This window comes from Sardina pilchardus, chromosome 4, assembly GCF_963854185.1.
Source record: "Sardina pilchardus chromosome 4, fSarPil1.1, whole genome shotgun sequence".
Classification (NCBI taxonomy): Eukaryota; Metazoa; Chordata; class Actinopteri; order Clupeiformes; family Clupeidae; genus Sardina; species Sardina pilchardus.
The window spans coordinates 7,614,960-7,629,697 of record NC_084997.1 but is presented as its reverse complement, the minus strand read 5'-3'; the positions used below and the strand labels follow the sequence as shown (position 1 = coordinate 7,629,697).

The 14,738-nt window shown below is 44.8% G+C and overlaps 1 protein-coding gene across 1 annotated transcript; it reads right to left on the bottom strand.

The window, feature by feature from the left end:
• Positions 1-7,780: 7,780 nt before the first annotated feature.
• LOC134078192 (claudin-like protein ZF-A89) lies at positions 7,781-8,573 on the bottom strand. Its single transcript, XM_062533934.1, has one exon. It carries the CDS (start codon positions 8,506-8,508, stop codon positions 7,876-7,878), a length of 633 nt encoding a protein of 210 aa, XP_062389918.1. The 5' UTR covers positions 8,509-8,573; the 3' UTR covers positions 7,781-7,875.
• Between the last annotated feature and the right edge of the window lie 6,165 nt (positions 8,574-14,738).

Below are 14,738 nucleotides of genomic sequence, written 5' to 3'. Positions count from 1 at the left end.
GGCGTGGCAAGGCAGCTGCTCAGCAGCGGCGCAGCAGCCCTCTAGGTACTGCGGAGCGCTGCGGAGCCTAGACCCTGCCTTCATGAAGTCAGGTCTTTGTCCTAATTGGCTTTTACATCCCTGACGTATGTGCAGGTGTTTAGATGCCTCTTCATATCCGTAAGGGTCCATGCGGGTCCGTGCCTCATGTTTCGTCACATGGTCAAGTCTAGACTACGGGAAGTAGAGAGTGTACAACTTCATAGCAGCGTTTGTATCCCCTCCCCTGCTGTCACCGGCAGCTCTCGTTGCTGCAAGAGGTCATTTGGAGTTGAACTTGAACGCGCCTAATGTGTGTTGGTGTGACTCAGGTGTGGCAGCGGCAGACCGACTCGGCTCCACCTCACATTCTACTGAGCATTTCACAGGGCAGTCAACTGCTCTTGGCCCAAACCCACTGTTGATTCAATAACTAATCCTACAAATATGCATGTTTATTTTGCTGTAAAGGGTAAAGAAGGAATACAACAACACCACCAAGTTGTCACACAAATGTTCTGTTCCGCTATATGCAAATTCATGTTTCACCACATCATGCTACAAGTGAGGTAAGACATTAATCAAAGACTCAGATCTTCTTGGTTTGTTCTGATGCCAAGAGATCGGTGTAGTCAAATGAGCTGGCATTGACACTGACATTGATGTTGAAACCTGTCCTGTCCCAGTGCAGTCATAACTTTGTAATGAGTTTGGTCCTCCACTCACTGATGAGATGTATCCTCATGACAAGGTTTGTTGCTATGAACTTCAGTGGTCAACAGCTTAAGGTCAGGGGGTCAGGATTTGACTGATTAGCTTCGCCGATTAGCAAGGCACTTCCTCGTCGCCATTTTCCAGAGATACATCATTCACATTACCAGTGCCATTTCTCCTCATGCTGATTGGTGGCTGTTCCACTCTCAGCTCATGCACGAGCTTAGTGTGGGCATGAGCTCTCGTTCTGTACCTTACGTCAATCAGTAACCCGGCACCTAATTGGCTAAGTAAAACGCCACCGGAAACAAGCCCCTTGAAACGCCATGTTGGAGCCTGAAAAGAATTGTTTAATTTTGGCAATTTTCACTAGCCTAGCATTCCCATTGAAATGAATGGGGGCGGGACTTGTTCACTCTCCAGTTCTTATAATACCGCATGGTTTGGGTGCTGTTAACAAACGAAGGGCAAGGGTGGTGCTAGACAAACAGGCTTGCTTGGTGTTTTCCAGCAGTGAACGCCAATTCTCTGATATTAACCATCGCAGCATACAGCACCTGTGGCCCACCAGGGCTCTTTGCTCACCTTGCATGTTAATACCACTGAGATAGATCACCAACCGTCATCAAATATCGTCACTCTGTTCACACCATATGGAGCATTTTCACATGTTTGCAATGTTACACTCAGGATCATTCAGTAAGGCGGCTTAATTCAGTGAGCATTTCTGCATACTTTAAATTCCACAATGGTGTTGTGTATCAGACTAGATCAAATATGGACCCCTGGCAACGACAAGCAACTGATAAAGAGCAATAAAAGAGGCCAGCCGGCATTTTTGATCTGAGCACATGGACAGGGCACTGGCAGAGAGGTGAGATGAGTGAGTCATGACCTTGTTAGTTGGTTTTATAACCAACACTTCCCTTTTGCACTCTTTGAATTGAAGCAAACATGTGTGTGTACTAAACTCTGTCTGCATACATACATACTCAATTCTGGCGGCACGCTTGCTTGACCTTTGCTCTGCACAGGGAATGGCACTCGTGCGTAACAGTCAGCAGCATACTGTACCTGCTCCGTGATCTTTCCACTGTGGCGGCAGCGTAAAAAGCACCTCGTATAGTAAAGACTATTTACCTTGAAATAAAGTTTCCAAAATGATTGATGGCCCATAATCTCATAACATGACAAACAGCACTTCTGCCATTGTCTGAGGACTGTCTGTCTGTCTACAGTATATAGGCAATTATCGACCTAGCAGCTTTCTAGGTTTGGGTAGGAACACTGGCCCTTTAAGCAAAAAAGGACAAATGACATTTGAATTTAAACACAGCAATTTATGATGTTTGCCAATCCAACTACCATTTAAGGTACGCCGACACAAGAGACACAGACCTGAAAAAGATTCATGTTGGTGTAGATAGAGGCAATGGCAAAACTAGGGTGTTGAGCCGACATAGAATTTAGGTGTTGCAAATTTGTGTACATGCATTACAAACTGTGATGCAATTACATTTTGTGGAGGTTGCTTATATATATATATACAGTATATATATATACCAAAAACAAAGTCCTAGAGTGGCTATTGACACTCAGTGCACTCAGGCAAGGGGTAAGGAAGCGGTTCAAATGGATTTCCCTCCGGATGTTCCTTCCTATTTGCTGTTTAGCTGGTGCTGTCTGTTTAGCAAACATGAGATAGTACAAGAGGCCTCCCCATGACTGTCTGTCCAACTGCTGAAGTTGCTGTGGAGCTCATTGTTTTTGACTGATAAGGCCCAGGAGAGCCAATCGGCTGCTCCGAGGGCAAAGGAGGGCGGGTGGAGACCGGTGGGAAAGGGATTGAATTCTCCATCGCTCCATCTCCAAGTCATTTCTATGCAAATGTTCCAGGGTTGATTTTTTTTAAGGCGGGGTGAAGACAGGTAAGGGGAGTTGGTGGTGTTGACGTTGTGCCTTACCAGGCCAGCATGGCTCATAGGCCCAGGCTGCATGTTGAGCTATGCTCTCTCCACCCCTCCCTTCAACACACATGCACACACACACACACACACACAGGAAAAGAGAAAAGGGCCAGATTAATCATACTTGGCCGACTTGGCTTGGTCTGATATCAAAGCTTCACACACCCAAATGCTCAAGGAGCAGGATGTGGGATGGACACTCCTATCGAACTTTGAAAGTGACTCAGTACTTTTGCAGCACTACAATATATTTTCCACACCAAGGCCTTAGGTTAAGGAACTTTGGTTTTCATCTCAATCTATTTATGTTTCCCACATACAGAAAATTATTTTGTCAAATTCACAGTGCATTAATCTGTTATATTCTGTTATCAGTAACTTTGATGTTTGTCACTCTGCATGGTGGGCCATAACTCACTGTTGAGTTTTTTCTAAAATGTGGGCTGACTACTTCTCAAGCACCTCTCAAGTACAAGTTGCATAATGACACATTGTTCCTTTGACGAGGTTAGAAAGAGGAACTGCAGAGACGCTTTCATCCGCAGAACATGACATTAAGTCTGTGTACGTCATGGTTCTTTGAGTGTGGAGAACGGAAAGTTCTCCCTACCACAAGTCCTGCAAGACGGGTTGTATTGTGAAATTTATTGCTCAACACCCTCACCCAACTATAGCTGATATAGGAAAGATAAAAAAAAAGGGGGGGAAATATCAGAGAGGAACTGATCATCATTCCAAAGGGCAGCAGAAACAAAGGCATTTGGCTTAACATATTTTAAATCCATTTTTGTAATTAATTTTCTCCAGAAGGGGGGGGGGTTGTTTAATTGGTTCCAGGCTGCTGGGTGGCTGAATGGGGTTTTATATGGATGGATTTAATGTGGGTTTTATTCGCGGGTCCCAGCAGGAGGGGCTTTTGTAAAGGAGACTGGAGGAGATGGCAGCACAGTCTGCACAGGGAAGAGCTGCTCCCTGCTGGACATCTGTGGAACACATGGCTGAGAGCAGAGCGAATTAGCATGAATCCAGCAATACATACATGCACACACACACACACACACACGCACACGCACACACACGTTTGCACTGCAGATTTGACACTGTTGATTACACTGAGGTAGTTGACAAAATTCGAACAATAGCAAGTCATGACATCAGAATGTTGAGGAAGCTAAAACAAGTGAGTCATAGTAAGTCATAAATCTCAGTGTCCAGATGGAATCAGCGGTACAGTCCTGAGCATGTGCTGGTTCACTCGCAGTTCATTTTCAAAGACTGTCCCAGTGCTCAATAGACAAAGGTACAATCCCTGCCCAATGGAAAGTCCCTAAATCTACAGGTGGCAAAATACAGTATAGGCTGAAATAAATGATCTGCGACCTGTCACCTCAACCTCAGTCCCCATGAAGTGTTAGAAAAGATAGCGTTAAGACAACTGCTCAGAGAAGTATCATCATCTCTAAATCTGTGCCAGTTTGCATACAACCATGAGCACCTAAGAACCTCACAGTTTTGTAAAGATAGTTTTCATTGACAGTGCATTCAACACTATTTAGCACCACATGCAGGTAGGTAGGCTGTTCTCTTGGCGTTAAAACCGATGCTTATTTTATGGAAAAATAACAGATCAGATTAAATTAAGTTACCTCATCTCCAATGACCAACATAGGGACACAGGGCTGTGCTCTGTCTCCCATACTGTACCTTGACCCGACACACACTTAAAGGAACACTTCACCATTTTTTCATATTAAACTACGTTATTCCCTTAACTAAGACGAGTTGATACATACCTCTCACGTTTCAATGCGTGCATTCACTGGCTCTGGCGCGCGGCGCAACTTTGATAGCACTTAGCTAGCCCAATGCATTAATTAGGATCCAAACAGAGATGAAGTTAGAAGCGACCAAACACCTCCATGTTTTCCCTATTAAAATACAGTTACACGAGTAGTCACACGACCAAGTATGGTGAGACAATTGAGGCATTTGTAAGCAGGTAAGAGGGATAATATTGTGTGGCGCAGTAATATCCTCACTCTTGCACTTTCAGTGTAACTTTGGAGTGAGGATATTACTGCGCAGAGTCTAAGTGCTCCCAATGTTATTTCGAACATAGGCTACACACACGCACAACTATGCACACATGTACAGTACATACATGCACACATGAAGTTATTACACATAACCTCATCGGCTTTCATGTCTGGATTTCTTTACATGTGGGTCATTCCACGCCAAATCAACCAGAGTCCACGCACTTGCGTCTAAAAAAAATCTGAAAAAAAACCCATGCGTGCCTATGTTACCCAGGAGACACTCTGTAAAATGTTTTTGTGCTAAGATCAATACTTTTCAAGTAACAGCCAGTTTTACTGGGGGAGGGGGGTGTCAAATTTGTTCAGCCTCTTTTTTTTGTCAAAGTTCATTGCTCAAGAACTAAAATATGTAGGAGGCTCAAATTTTGCAGGCTGGTGCATAAATAGGAATAGTATGCAGTAAAATCACCACGAGTTGTCTGGATGATCCTGCATGGTCATAGCAGTCCCTCAAAGTTGATCAAAATTTTATTGGAGTTCTTGGCTGGGCTCTGTTTAGGCTTACAGAAGACATATTTTTACTCAACATAGGCTCTTGATTTTTTTCTCTTATTGAGATCAGTAGAAACACTCTACGAAAAAGCAATGAAGAGAAAAGAAAATCCATCAGGGACTAAACAGCAGACCTCACAAGTTTGAAAAATAATTTTGGATCTCATATTCAGAGCACCCTAACACCTTGTGGGAATATACAAAGATTTTAAAAAATATTTTTTTCTTTAATCTGCATTACCTCTTCTTTTTAAAAGCACCAATTTGACTTGTCTCATGCGAATCTTTCTTTTTCATTTCCCACCCTAAACATGGACAAAATGCACCATACTGCATACTATTCCTATTTATGCACCAGCATGCACAATTTGAGCCTCCTACAGATTCTAGTTCTTGAGCAATGAGCTTGTGAACTTTGACAAAAAAAAGAGGCAGAACAAATTTGACACCCCCCTCCCCCCGTAAAACTGGCTGTTACTTGAAAAGTATTGATCTTAGCACAAAAACATTTTACAGAGTGTCTCCTGGGTAACATAGGCACACATGGTATTTTTTTGAGACGCAAGTGCGTGGACTCTGGTTGATTTGGCGTGGAATGACCCATGTGTGGATTTATATTTGTGGTAAATATAACTAAAAATGAATTTAAGATTAGCACCAATAATAATGTGTTCTGTAATTTTCCTTATATGTTTCAGAAGTCCTAGCATTGTTGGCTTCAGCAACAGGAGATATGTGTGTGACACTGAGTTGGATGAGGGTGGGTAAGCCCCAGCGGAGCGTAAGGGGGAAACTATGCTGACTGACCTGTGTAAACCTGTGGCTCATACAAATGCCAGGTCTATATGAGCAACACGCCAAACCAGTCTCACCACCAAACACAAGGAACATTGTGACTCACAAACACCCACACTTCAGACAAATTCAAGAGAATTAAAATATTTTAGGCTACTATGTTACATGCTAGCAATGAAGAGAAAGTACATGAAAGACACATAAACTCTAGATAGACAGACAGATAGATACACCAGATTGCCAAAAGTATTTGCTCACTTGCCTTGACTCACATTGCCTTGACTCACATTTGAACTTCAGTCACATCTCCTTCTCCGCTGTAATTCACCCCAAAGGTGTTCTATTGGGTTGAGGTCAGGACTCTGTGCAGGCCAGTCAAGTTCATCCACACCAAACTCTGTCATCCATGTCTTTATGGGCCTTGCTTTGTGCATTGGTGCACCGTCATGTTATAACAGTAAGGGGCTATCCCAAGCTGGGCTTGGTCCCTTAGTTCCAGTGAAAGGAACTCTGAATGCTTCAGCATTAAACAAGATATTTTGGACCATTCCATGCATGCTCCCAACTTTGTGGTAACAGTTTGAGGATATCCCCTTCCTGTTCCAACATGACTGTAGGCTGGGTAAACACTGCCTGAACTTTCGGGGAATTAGAATTTCGCCCAGCAGCTCAATCTTAAAAGATTGAGTTTAGTATGGTGAAAACCAGACTAACATGACTGGGCACTAGAGCTGAAGATCTTTGCCCGAACCCGGCGGGTTGGGTTCGGTCTTAATTTTTGTCACTTCGCACGGGCTCGGGCCGGGCTCAGGCTTCCGCGGTAAATTAGTGGTCAGGTGATGCATGCGTTTCGAGTGCGAGAAAGATTTGAAAATGGATTTTCCTCCACAAAAACATGTAGCCTACTCAAGTAAAGGTTTTCAAATGGTAACCAAATATTGAGTCTTAGATGCATAAGGTAGACAGAGTATAGCCTAATGTTGGCATTAGGGTTGAACACTGTCGGGCTCGGGCCTCGTCGGGTCTAACTTTTAAGGCCCGATTACAGCTCTACTGTGCACAAGTGCTTTAGCTCTGGGGTAGCAAAGATCAAAGTGTGCCGGCGTCTTCACCTACCGAAGATCACACAATCCACTTGAAGGCGGAGGACAAAACGTCTGCATTTCCAATTTCTTCATCCCTGAGAGAGTTTAACCGGTGCGATAATTCACAATCCCCATGTTATTTTCACACAGAAAAAATCTCAAGATACCAGATCTCCTTATTTTGGGCAAAGACAGTAGCTTTTTGTAGGCAAACTTCAGAGGTCTATGCAGAGACATTGAGGTGGGGTCATATTTTCCCCTTTGCCTAGCCCAAGAGGAATTCACATCTCTGATGTCGGTGAGGACTTGGGTCAGAGCTGAACAAAAGGCAGGATCCATATGGTTTTTTTGTAGTTGATTGGACCAGCCCCAGCAGAGGACATGATGCCCCAAGTCACAGACTGTAAAAATTAAACTGGACCTCAAGCAACTTGGAATTTAGTGAATCTACACTCTTCCTCCAGACTCTTGGAATTGATATCCATATAAATGCAAGTTCTGTTTATTAAAAGTTTACAATATTCTAATGGAGATCCACCTGTATCTGCCGATAACTAAAGTCTAAACGCATCGGTGGCAAGGAAAAAAAAAAAAGTACGACCAAGAATACTTAAAATTTCAATAATTTATTCAAATAAAAGAGAAGGTGAACATGCTCAGTAAAATCATTTAACCCAATGTAGAGTAGAGTTCGTAACCTTTGAGTCACACGTAGGCTCTCCCGCTAGAGGTGGACCTTGGAGCCGAATACTTTGCAGAGTAGCCACGGTCGTCATTCTTGGGGCACTGGCAGCAGAGAAGAGCTCCTCCGAGAAGCAGCAGTCCGGCGGACCCCCAACCGATGAAGAGGGACGCGCCCAGCTCCCGGCGTTGCGCGTCGACGATGATGGGGTTGTAGAAATCCCTGATGACCGAGTGGGCGGACCAGGAGACTGGGATCAAGCAGAGGGCACCGCCGACCAGAAAGAACACCCCAGCGGCAATGACCACTCTGGCCTTGCCGACGCCATTCTCCAGGCAGTTGGTGCACTTCCCTCCAGCGACGGCTAACAGGATACCCATCACGGTCACCAGGATGGAAATGACGACCAGAGCACGTGCAGCCTGTAGGTCCCGTGGGAGAGCCAGCATGGAGTCGTAGACCTTGCATTGCATCTGCCCGGTGCTCTGCTTCACACAGTTCATCCACAGGCCTTCCCAGAAGATCTGAGCTGTGACAATGTTGTTGCCAATAAATGCAGTCACCTTCCACATAGGCAGAGCGCAAATGATGATGCTACCAATCCAACCAATAATCGCCAGAGTAGTGCCCAGGATCTGGAGGCCGCCGGATGCCATCTCGAATGATGCTGTTCTCACCACAACGTGTGTCACAAAAGAGAAAGGAGCAAGTGGTATTTGAGGCCTAGAAGCCACTGTGTTTTATACTGATCTTTCTGGGCGTGTCTTTTAAATTACTGATCACAGGAACCTGCACTTGGACCATGCAACAGCTGCGGTCAATTAATCAACCAATTAACAAGGCTGAAGTCCTACCATAGACCTCTGAAGTTCGCCTACAAAAAAGCCACCATCTTTGCCCAAATAAGGAGATCCGGTATCTTGAGATTTTTTCTATGGGAAAATAACATGGGGATTTTCAATAATCGCACCTGTTAAACTCTCGCGGGGATGATGACATTTGAAATGCAGACGTTTTTCACTACACAGTTTTGTCTACTGCCTTCTAATGGATACGGTGATCTTCGGCAGGTGAAGACAGCACACTTTGATCTTTGCTACCCCAAAGCTAACTTACAATGCAACTTGCCATAGGCAGTTAGCTTCAATTAACTCCCGGATCTCCTTATATGGGCAAAGATGGCAGCTTTGGATCCTTTTTGTAGGCGAACTTCAGAGGTCTATGTAGGCTAGTAGAAATTTAACCCAATGAATGTGAGCCTTGATAATAGACCTCTGAAGTTCGCCTACAAAAAAGGCACCATCTTTGCCCAAATAAGGAGATCCGGTATTTTGCGATTTTTCTCTATGGGAATAACATGGGGACTTTCAATTATCGCACCTGTTAAACTCTCGCGGGGATGATGACATTGGAAATGCAGACGTTTTTCACTACACAGTTTTGTCCACTGCCGTGTAGTGGATATGGTCTATAGACCTCTGAAGTTCGCCTACAAAAAGGACCCAAAGCTGCCATCTTTGCCCATATTAGGAGATCCGGGTGTTAATAGAAGCTAATTGCCTATGGCAAGTTTGTTAGCTCTGGGGTAGCAAAGACCAAAGTGTGCCGTCTTCACCTACCGAAGATCACAGTATCCACTAGAAGGCAGCTAACTGTGTAACGCAAAACATCTGCATTTCCAATGTTTTCATCCCTGCGAGAGTTTAACAGGTGCGATAATTCAAAATCTCCATGTTACTTTCCCATAGAAAAAATCTCAAGATATCTCAATATGGTAGCTTTTTTTTAGGCGAACTTCAGAGGTCTATTGGATATTATGTCATCACCTTACTTAATAGGTTACATTAATAAGTGATAATTACTGATCATGATCATATAACTAGGCTACATATAAGATTATAAGCTTAGTGTTAGAGGAGAATGAAGAAGATGAGAGAGAAAGAAAGAGGCTCTTGTTATCCAGTCAGGCAATATCTGTCATGTGTTGAAATCCACAGTGAGGTGTAAGTTATCTAATGTGGTGTATGTGTCATTATGATGGACACAAGTTTTAATTTGACAGATGTGCTAGGAGAAGTTTGAGCCATGAGCAATCCACTGGTCAATCTTAAATTCTCCAAATCGCTTGTGTGTGACAAGCCTTTAATTAGACTGGTTTAGAGTGGAATGTGTGTGTGATACTTTGGCACGTGGGTTTTCAGCAGAGCCATAGAAAGAGAGAGTTGCGACACTCTTTGATGTTACCGTCACGATCAAAAGTTCCAAAATAACCTGTGCTGAATGGCTGAATCGCAGGAGGGTGGGATGTACCTCTGTGTGTAATCAATTAACTCATTGACTACTGACCAAGAGATTGGCTGTAAACAGTTCCAAAAGCCCCATAACGAGGAAATAGTCTGGAAAAAGCGCTGCCATTTTTTCCTTTGGAGGTCTATGGGAGTGTCGTTTTATCTACCGCTCTGGTTTTCAGGTGTTGTTTGGAGTGTTGTGCCTCAGGGCATGTGAGCTGATAAGTAGTCTGCTTATCCCCATAGTTGTGGTGAGAATGGAAGGCAATGATGAAGGCAACTGTTGGTGGCGTTTGTCGTTGTGGTTAAGAGTAATTAATAAGGTGAGACAACATGGGTTTGGTGAGAACAGTGAATGTTTCATAGCACCTTCTGATCCCCCTTAATTATGACTGCCGCTAGCGTAGCGTATTCTATAGACGTATTTTTCCCGTCATATTTTTGGTCAACGATTCCCGGGACACCGTAATACCGGGGCACATGAAAATTGGTGGTTTCGTCCCAGGGGTCACTCCAACCCCCCGCTGACCCCCCCCTCCCCCGAAGCCCAAAAATTACAGTTTTTCCTAAATAACTACCTGAACCGTGGCACCAAGGATGACAAAATGTTTATGGTATGTCTTCAGTTGAGATGTTATGAACTGCACCACATTTCATGTGTGATTAACCTGACACCCTCTGGGAGTATGCCAAGTTTTGTGGAATTTCATCCATGGGGGCTATAAAATAAATGGATTTATGTGAACAATCAGGACTGTATACACATCGGCCTGTAGATGGTGGTATTAAGCGAAGGGTTGCTCTGGGTGCTGGACGCTACGGTCACACACACACACACACACACACACACACACACACACACACACAAACATGCAGGAACACACACACACACACAGACACATACCTACACACACACACACACACACACACACACATGCACCAGCACACACACACACACACACACACACACACACACACACATGTACATAAACAATTACACAAACACATGCACAAACACGCCCACACGCATGTACACACACACCCTCACTCACACACACACACACATGCACCAGCACACACACACACACACGTACATAAACAATTACACAAACACATGCACAAGCACGCCCACACGCATGTACACACACACCCTCACTCACACACACACACACACACACACACAGATGCACAGTACACACACACACACACACACACATACACCTCACACACACACACACACACACACACACACACACACAGATGCACAGTGCACACACCTCACACTCACACACACACAGATGCACAGTGCGCGCACACACACACACACACACACACACACACACACACACACACATACCCCTTTTCCAACGACACGGTTCTGGTGCTGGTTCGGAGCCAGTGCCAAGTCTGGAACCGGTTCTTTGCTTTTCCACACAAAATAACCTGGCTCTGGGCCAGGAAAACTGGTTCCAACTCAGCACCAACTTTGAGCTGGTCCAGAAATGAGACCAGTACGTCAGGTGTTGGGAGCGGGATTTCAGCAAATCAGAAGCTTGCGTTGTCCACAGAGGCGGGAGTAACAAAAAAAATCAGAAAACAATGGCGGCGGCTCCGGGGGTCGTAACTGGAAATATTCAATGTGAATAAAGGTTTCTTGACCACTTTTAATAGCTAATTTTGATACGGTTTATTGTTTATATGCGACACAAATGTGTTCAGGACACACAGGTCATTGTAGGTTATAAGCTCCCGAACGGTAAAGTTAGCTTGTTAGCTTGTTGACCCATTAGAACCAATTGAAAACACATAGCACCTAGCATGCTGATATGAACTACTGTGGTGTTTCTGGTCATGCTAACAAACGTTAGCTAGCAGCAAAAAAAGCAGCGTAGTCATAACCATAACAACGGGTGCTAATCAAGTGCTAATGTTAATACACATGCAACATTTAGGGCACGTCCGGTTTTATTCCACAAATGGACACAGTGATACAGTTGAACTCTCTCGACATTTGAGCTTTTTGTGCTCAAAGTTAATCGTAATAAGTTTCTCCACCACGTCTCCATTTCTGCTGGTTGTTTTGGGATGCAAAAGCGCATGTATACAGTGACGTAACGACGCAGCACTACTCTGGCACTCGGCTGGTAGCACCAGCACCGAACTGGCACTAGCACCAGCCCGGAACCAGCACCTGGTTGTGGCGGTGGAAAAGGGGTAACACATCTTTGAGTACATTTTGTGAGATGCAGCACTGTGTGAGACCACCGGAGCTGAGAAGTGAGTGTGTGTGTGATGTACTATAGCCTGTGTGAGTGTGTGTGCGTGTGTGTGCCTGGGTGCGTTTCTGTGTGTGTGTGTGTGCCTGGGTGCGTTTCTGTGTGCTTGTGTGTGTGTGTTTGCATGTGTGTGTTTGTGTTTATGCATATTCTGTGTGTGTTCTCTTTCTCTCTCTCTCTCTCTCTCTCTCTCAGTGTCTGTGTTCTGTGTGTGTTCTCTCTTTCTCTCTCTCTCTCTCTGTGGGTGTATCTGTGTGTGTGTGTGTGTGTGTGTGTGTGCGCGTGTGTGCCTGCGTGTGTGTGTGTGTGTGTGGTCTAATATTGGAGTGACAGTGACGACACTGAACAGACAGTGACGACACTGAACATAGTGAACATATACACATAGACACATAAAACACACACACAAGCAGACAAGCAGACACACACACACACACACACACACACACACACTCATAGACAGAGAAGCACTCATACATAAAAGCAAGCGCACACATGCACACACTCATTTTACATACATAAAAGTTGCAGTAGGGGATGGAGTAGAAGATGGAAACAAAAGCGTGATTGATATTTGCGGAGAGAATGTGCAGGACTGAGAGGCGGTCATATTGTGTATCGCTTTGCAGTACATCTAGTTAACCTCATGCTAATTAGCCTGCCCTAGAGCGGTTGATAAAACAGAGTGGCGACACTCCCATAGACCTACATAGGAGAAAATGGCAGTGCTTTTTCCTACTACTACTTCCGTGTTATGGGATTTTTGGAACTCTTAACAGCCAATCTCTTGGTCAGTAGTCAATGAGTTAATTGATTACACCCTCCAGCATCCAGAAGTACATCCCACCCTCCTGCGGTTCAGCCATTCAGCCCAGGTTTTTTGGAACTTTTGATCATGTGGCGGCAACATCAAAGAGTGTCGCAACTCTCTCTTTCTAGCTCTGTCCTGCCTTACCCTTTAAGCAGCGTCTGTGGCCTTTCAGTGTCTGCCAATGATCCCTGCTGCTGTATGTGATCCCCTCCTGTTGGCTGTTCATGGCATGACAATGTATAGCTTACCTTCAGAAACAAATGCAATGCACTGAGAATTAGAACTCTGAAGTTCGGCCACAAAAAAGCTGCCCTCTTTGAGATCTGGTATCTAACTATTTTTCCTATGGGAAAATAACAAGGGGGTCTTGAATTGCACCTGTTAAACTCTCGCAAGGACAAAAAAGTCTGAAATAGATGTTTTGCTCAACACACTTTTGCCCTCTGCCTTCGAGAGGCCCATGTGATCTTTGGTAGCCTATGTTAAGATGGCAAATTTAGATTTTTGCCACACCAGAGCTAAATCGCAATGCAACTTGCCATAGTCTAGTTTGCTTCAATTAACACCCGGATCTCCTTGTACGAGCAAAGATGGTAGCTTTGGTTCTTTTCAGACAAACTTCAGAGTTCGCCTACAAAAAAAGCTACCATCTTTGCCCAAATGAGGAGATCCGGTATTTTGACAGGGGCCCTCAAACCCTTCTGACCATTTCAGGTCATGAACAAAGACAGTTAAGGTGGAGCAAGATACTTCATCGTAATTCATGTCTATGGGCGCAGAATGGGGATCAATTCCTCTGCATAAGAAGGCATGTATAATTGACTCATGAGTTTCATGAGGTCCCAATGGTCCACATTGCTGCTGGTGATTTGCCGGTGAGTAGTTCTGAGGAAGATGTGTTTTAATAACAGTGGAATGCGGTCTGGACTGGTGGGTGGTGGGGTACATTATGACTCAAAGCCTCCTTTACCCCCAAGCCCCTGTCATGGCCACTGCCTCAGCCAGGCAGTTTGGCTGCGTCACGATGACAGGCGGGCATCGCCTCCCCCTTGCCAGCCCACTACTGCTCGCCATGGCTATCTCAGAAGCATGAGTCTAATTGCATTTCCTTATGAAGGCCTGAGTGCCCCCTGTCCTCTCCACAGGACTCCTCTGCCCATGCCAAGGGTACTGTGTGTGTGTGTGTGTGTGTGTGTGTGTGTGTGTGTGTGTGTGTGTGTGTGCGTGCGTGCGTGCGTGTGTGCGTGCGTGTGTGTGTGTGTGTGTGTGTGTGTGTGTGTGTGTGTGTGTGTGTGTGTGTGTGCTGAAAAAATGCAACCGCAGGGGGTGAGACTAGCCTTTCCTCAGACGCCAGGCAGGAAGCTTTGATGAAGTGCCTTCCTTAAAAAAACACCCCCGCCTCAAAAAAGATTTCTGTATAAGCAACAACAACGAGGGGGAAAAAACAACAAAACAAGCAAACAAAAAAAACAAACAAGTTTGAGGGATTAACCTTGTCAAACGCAGTTAGA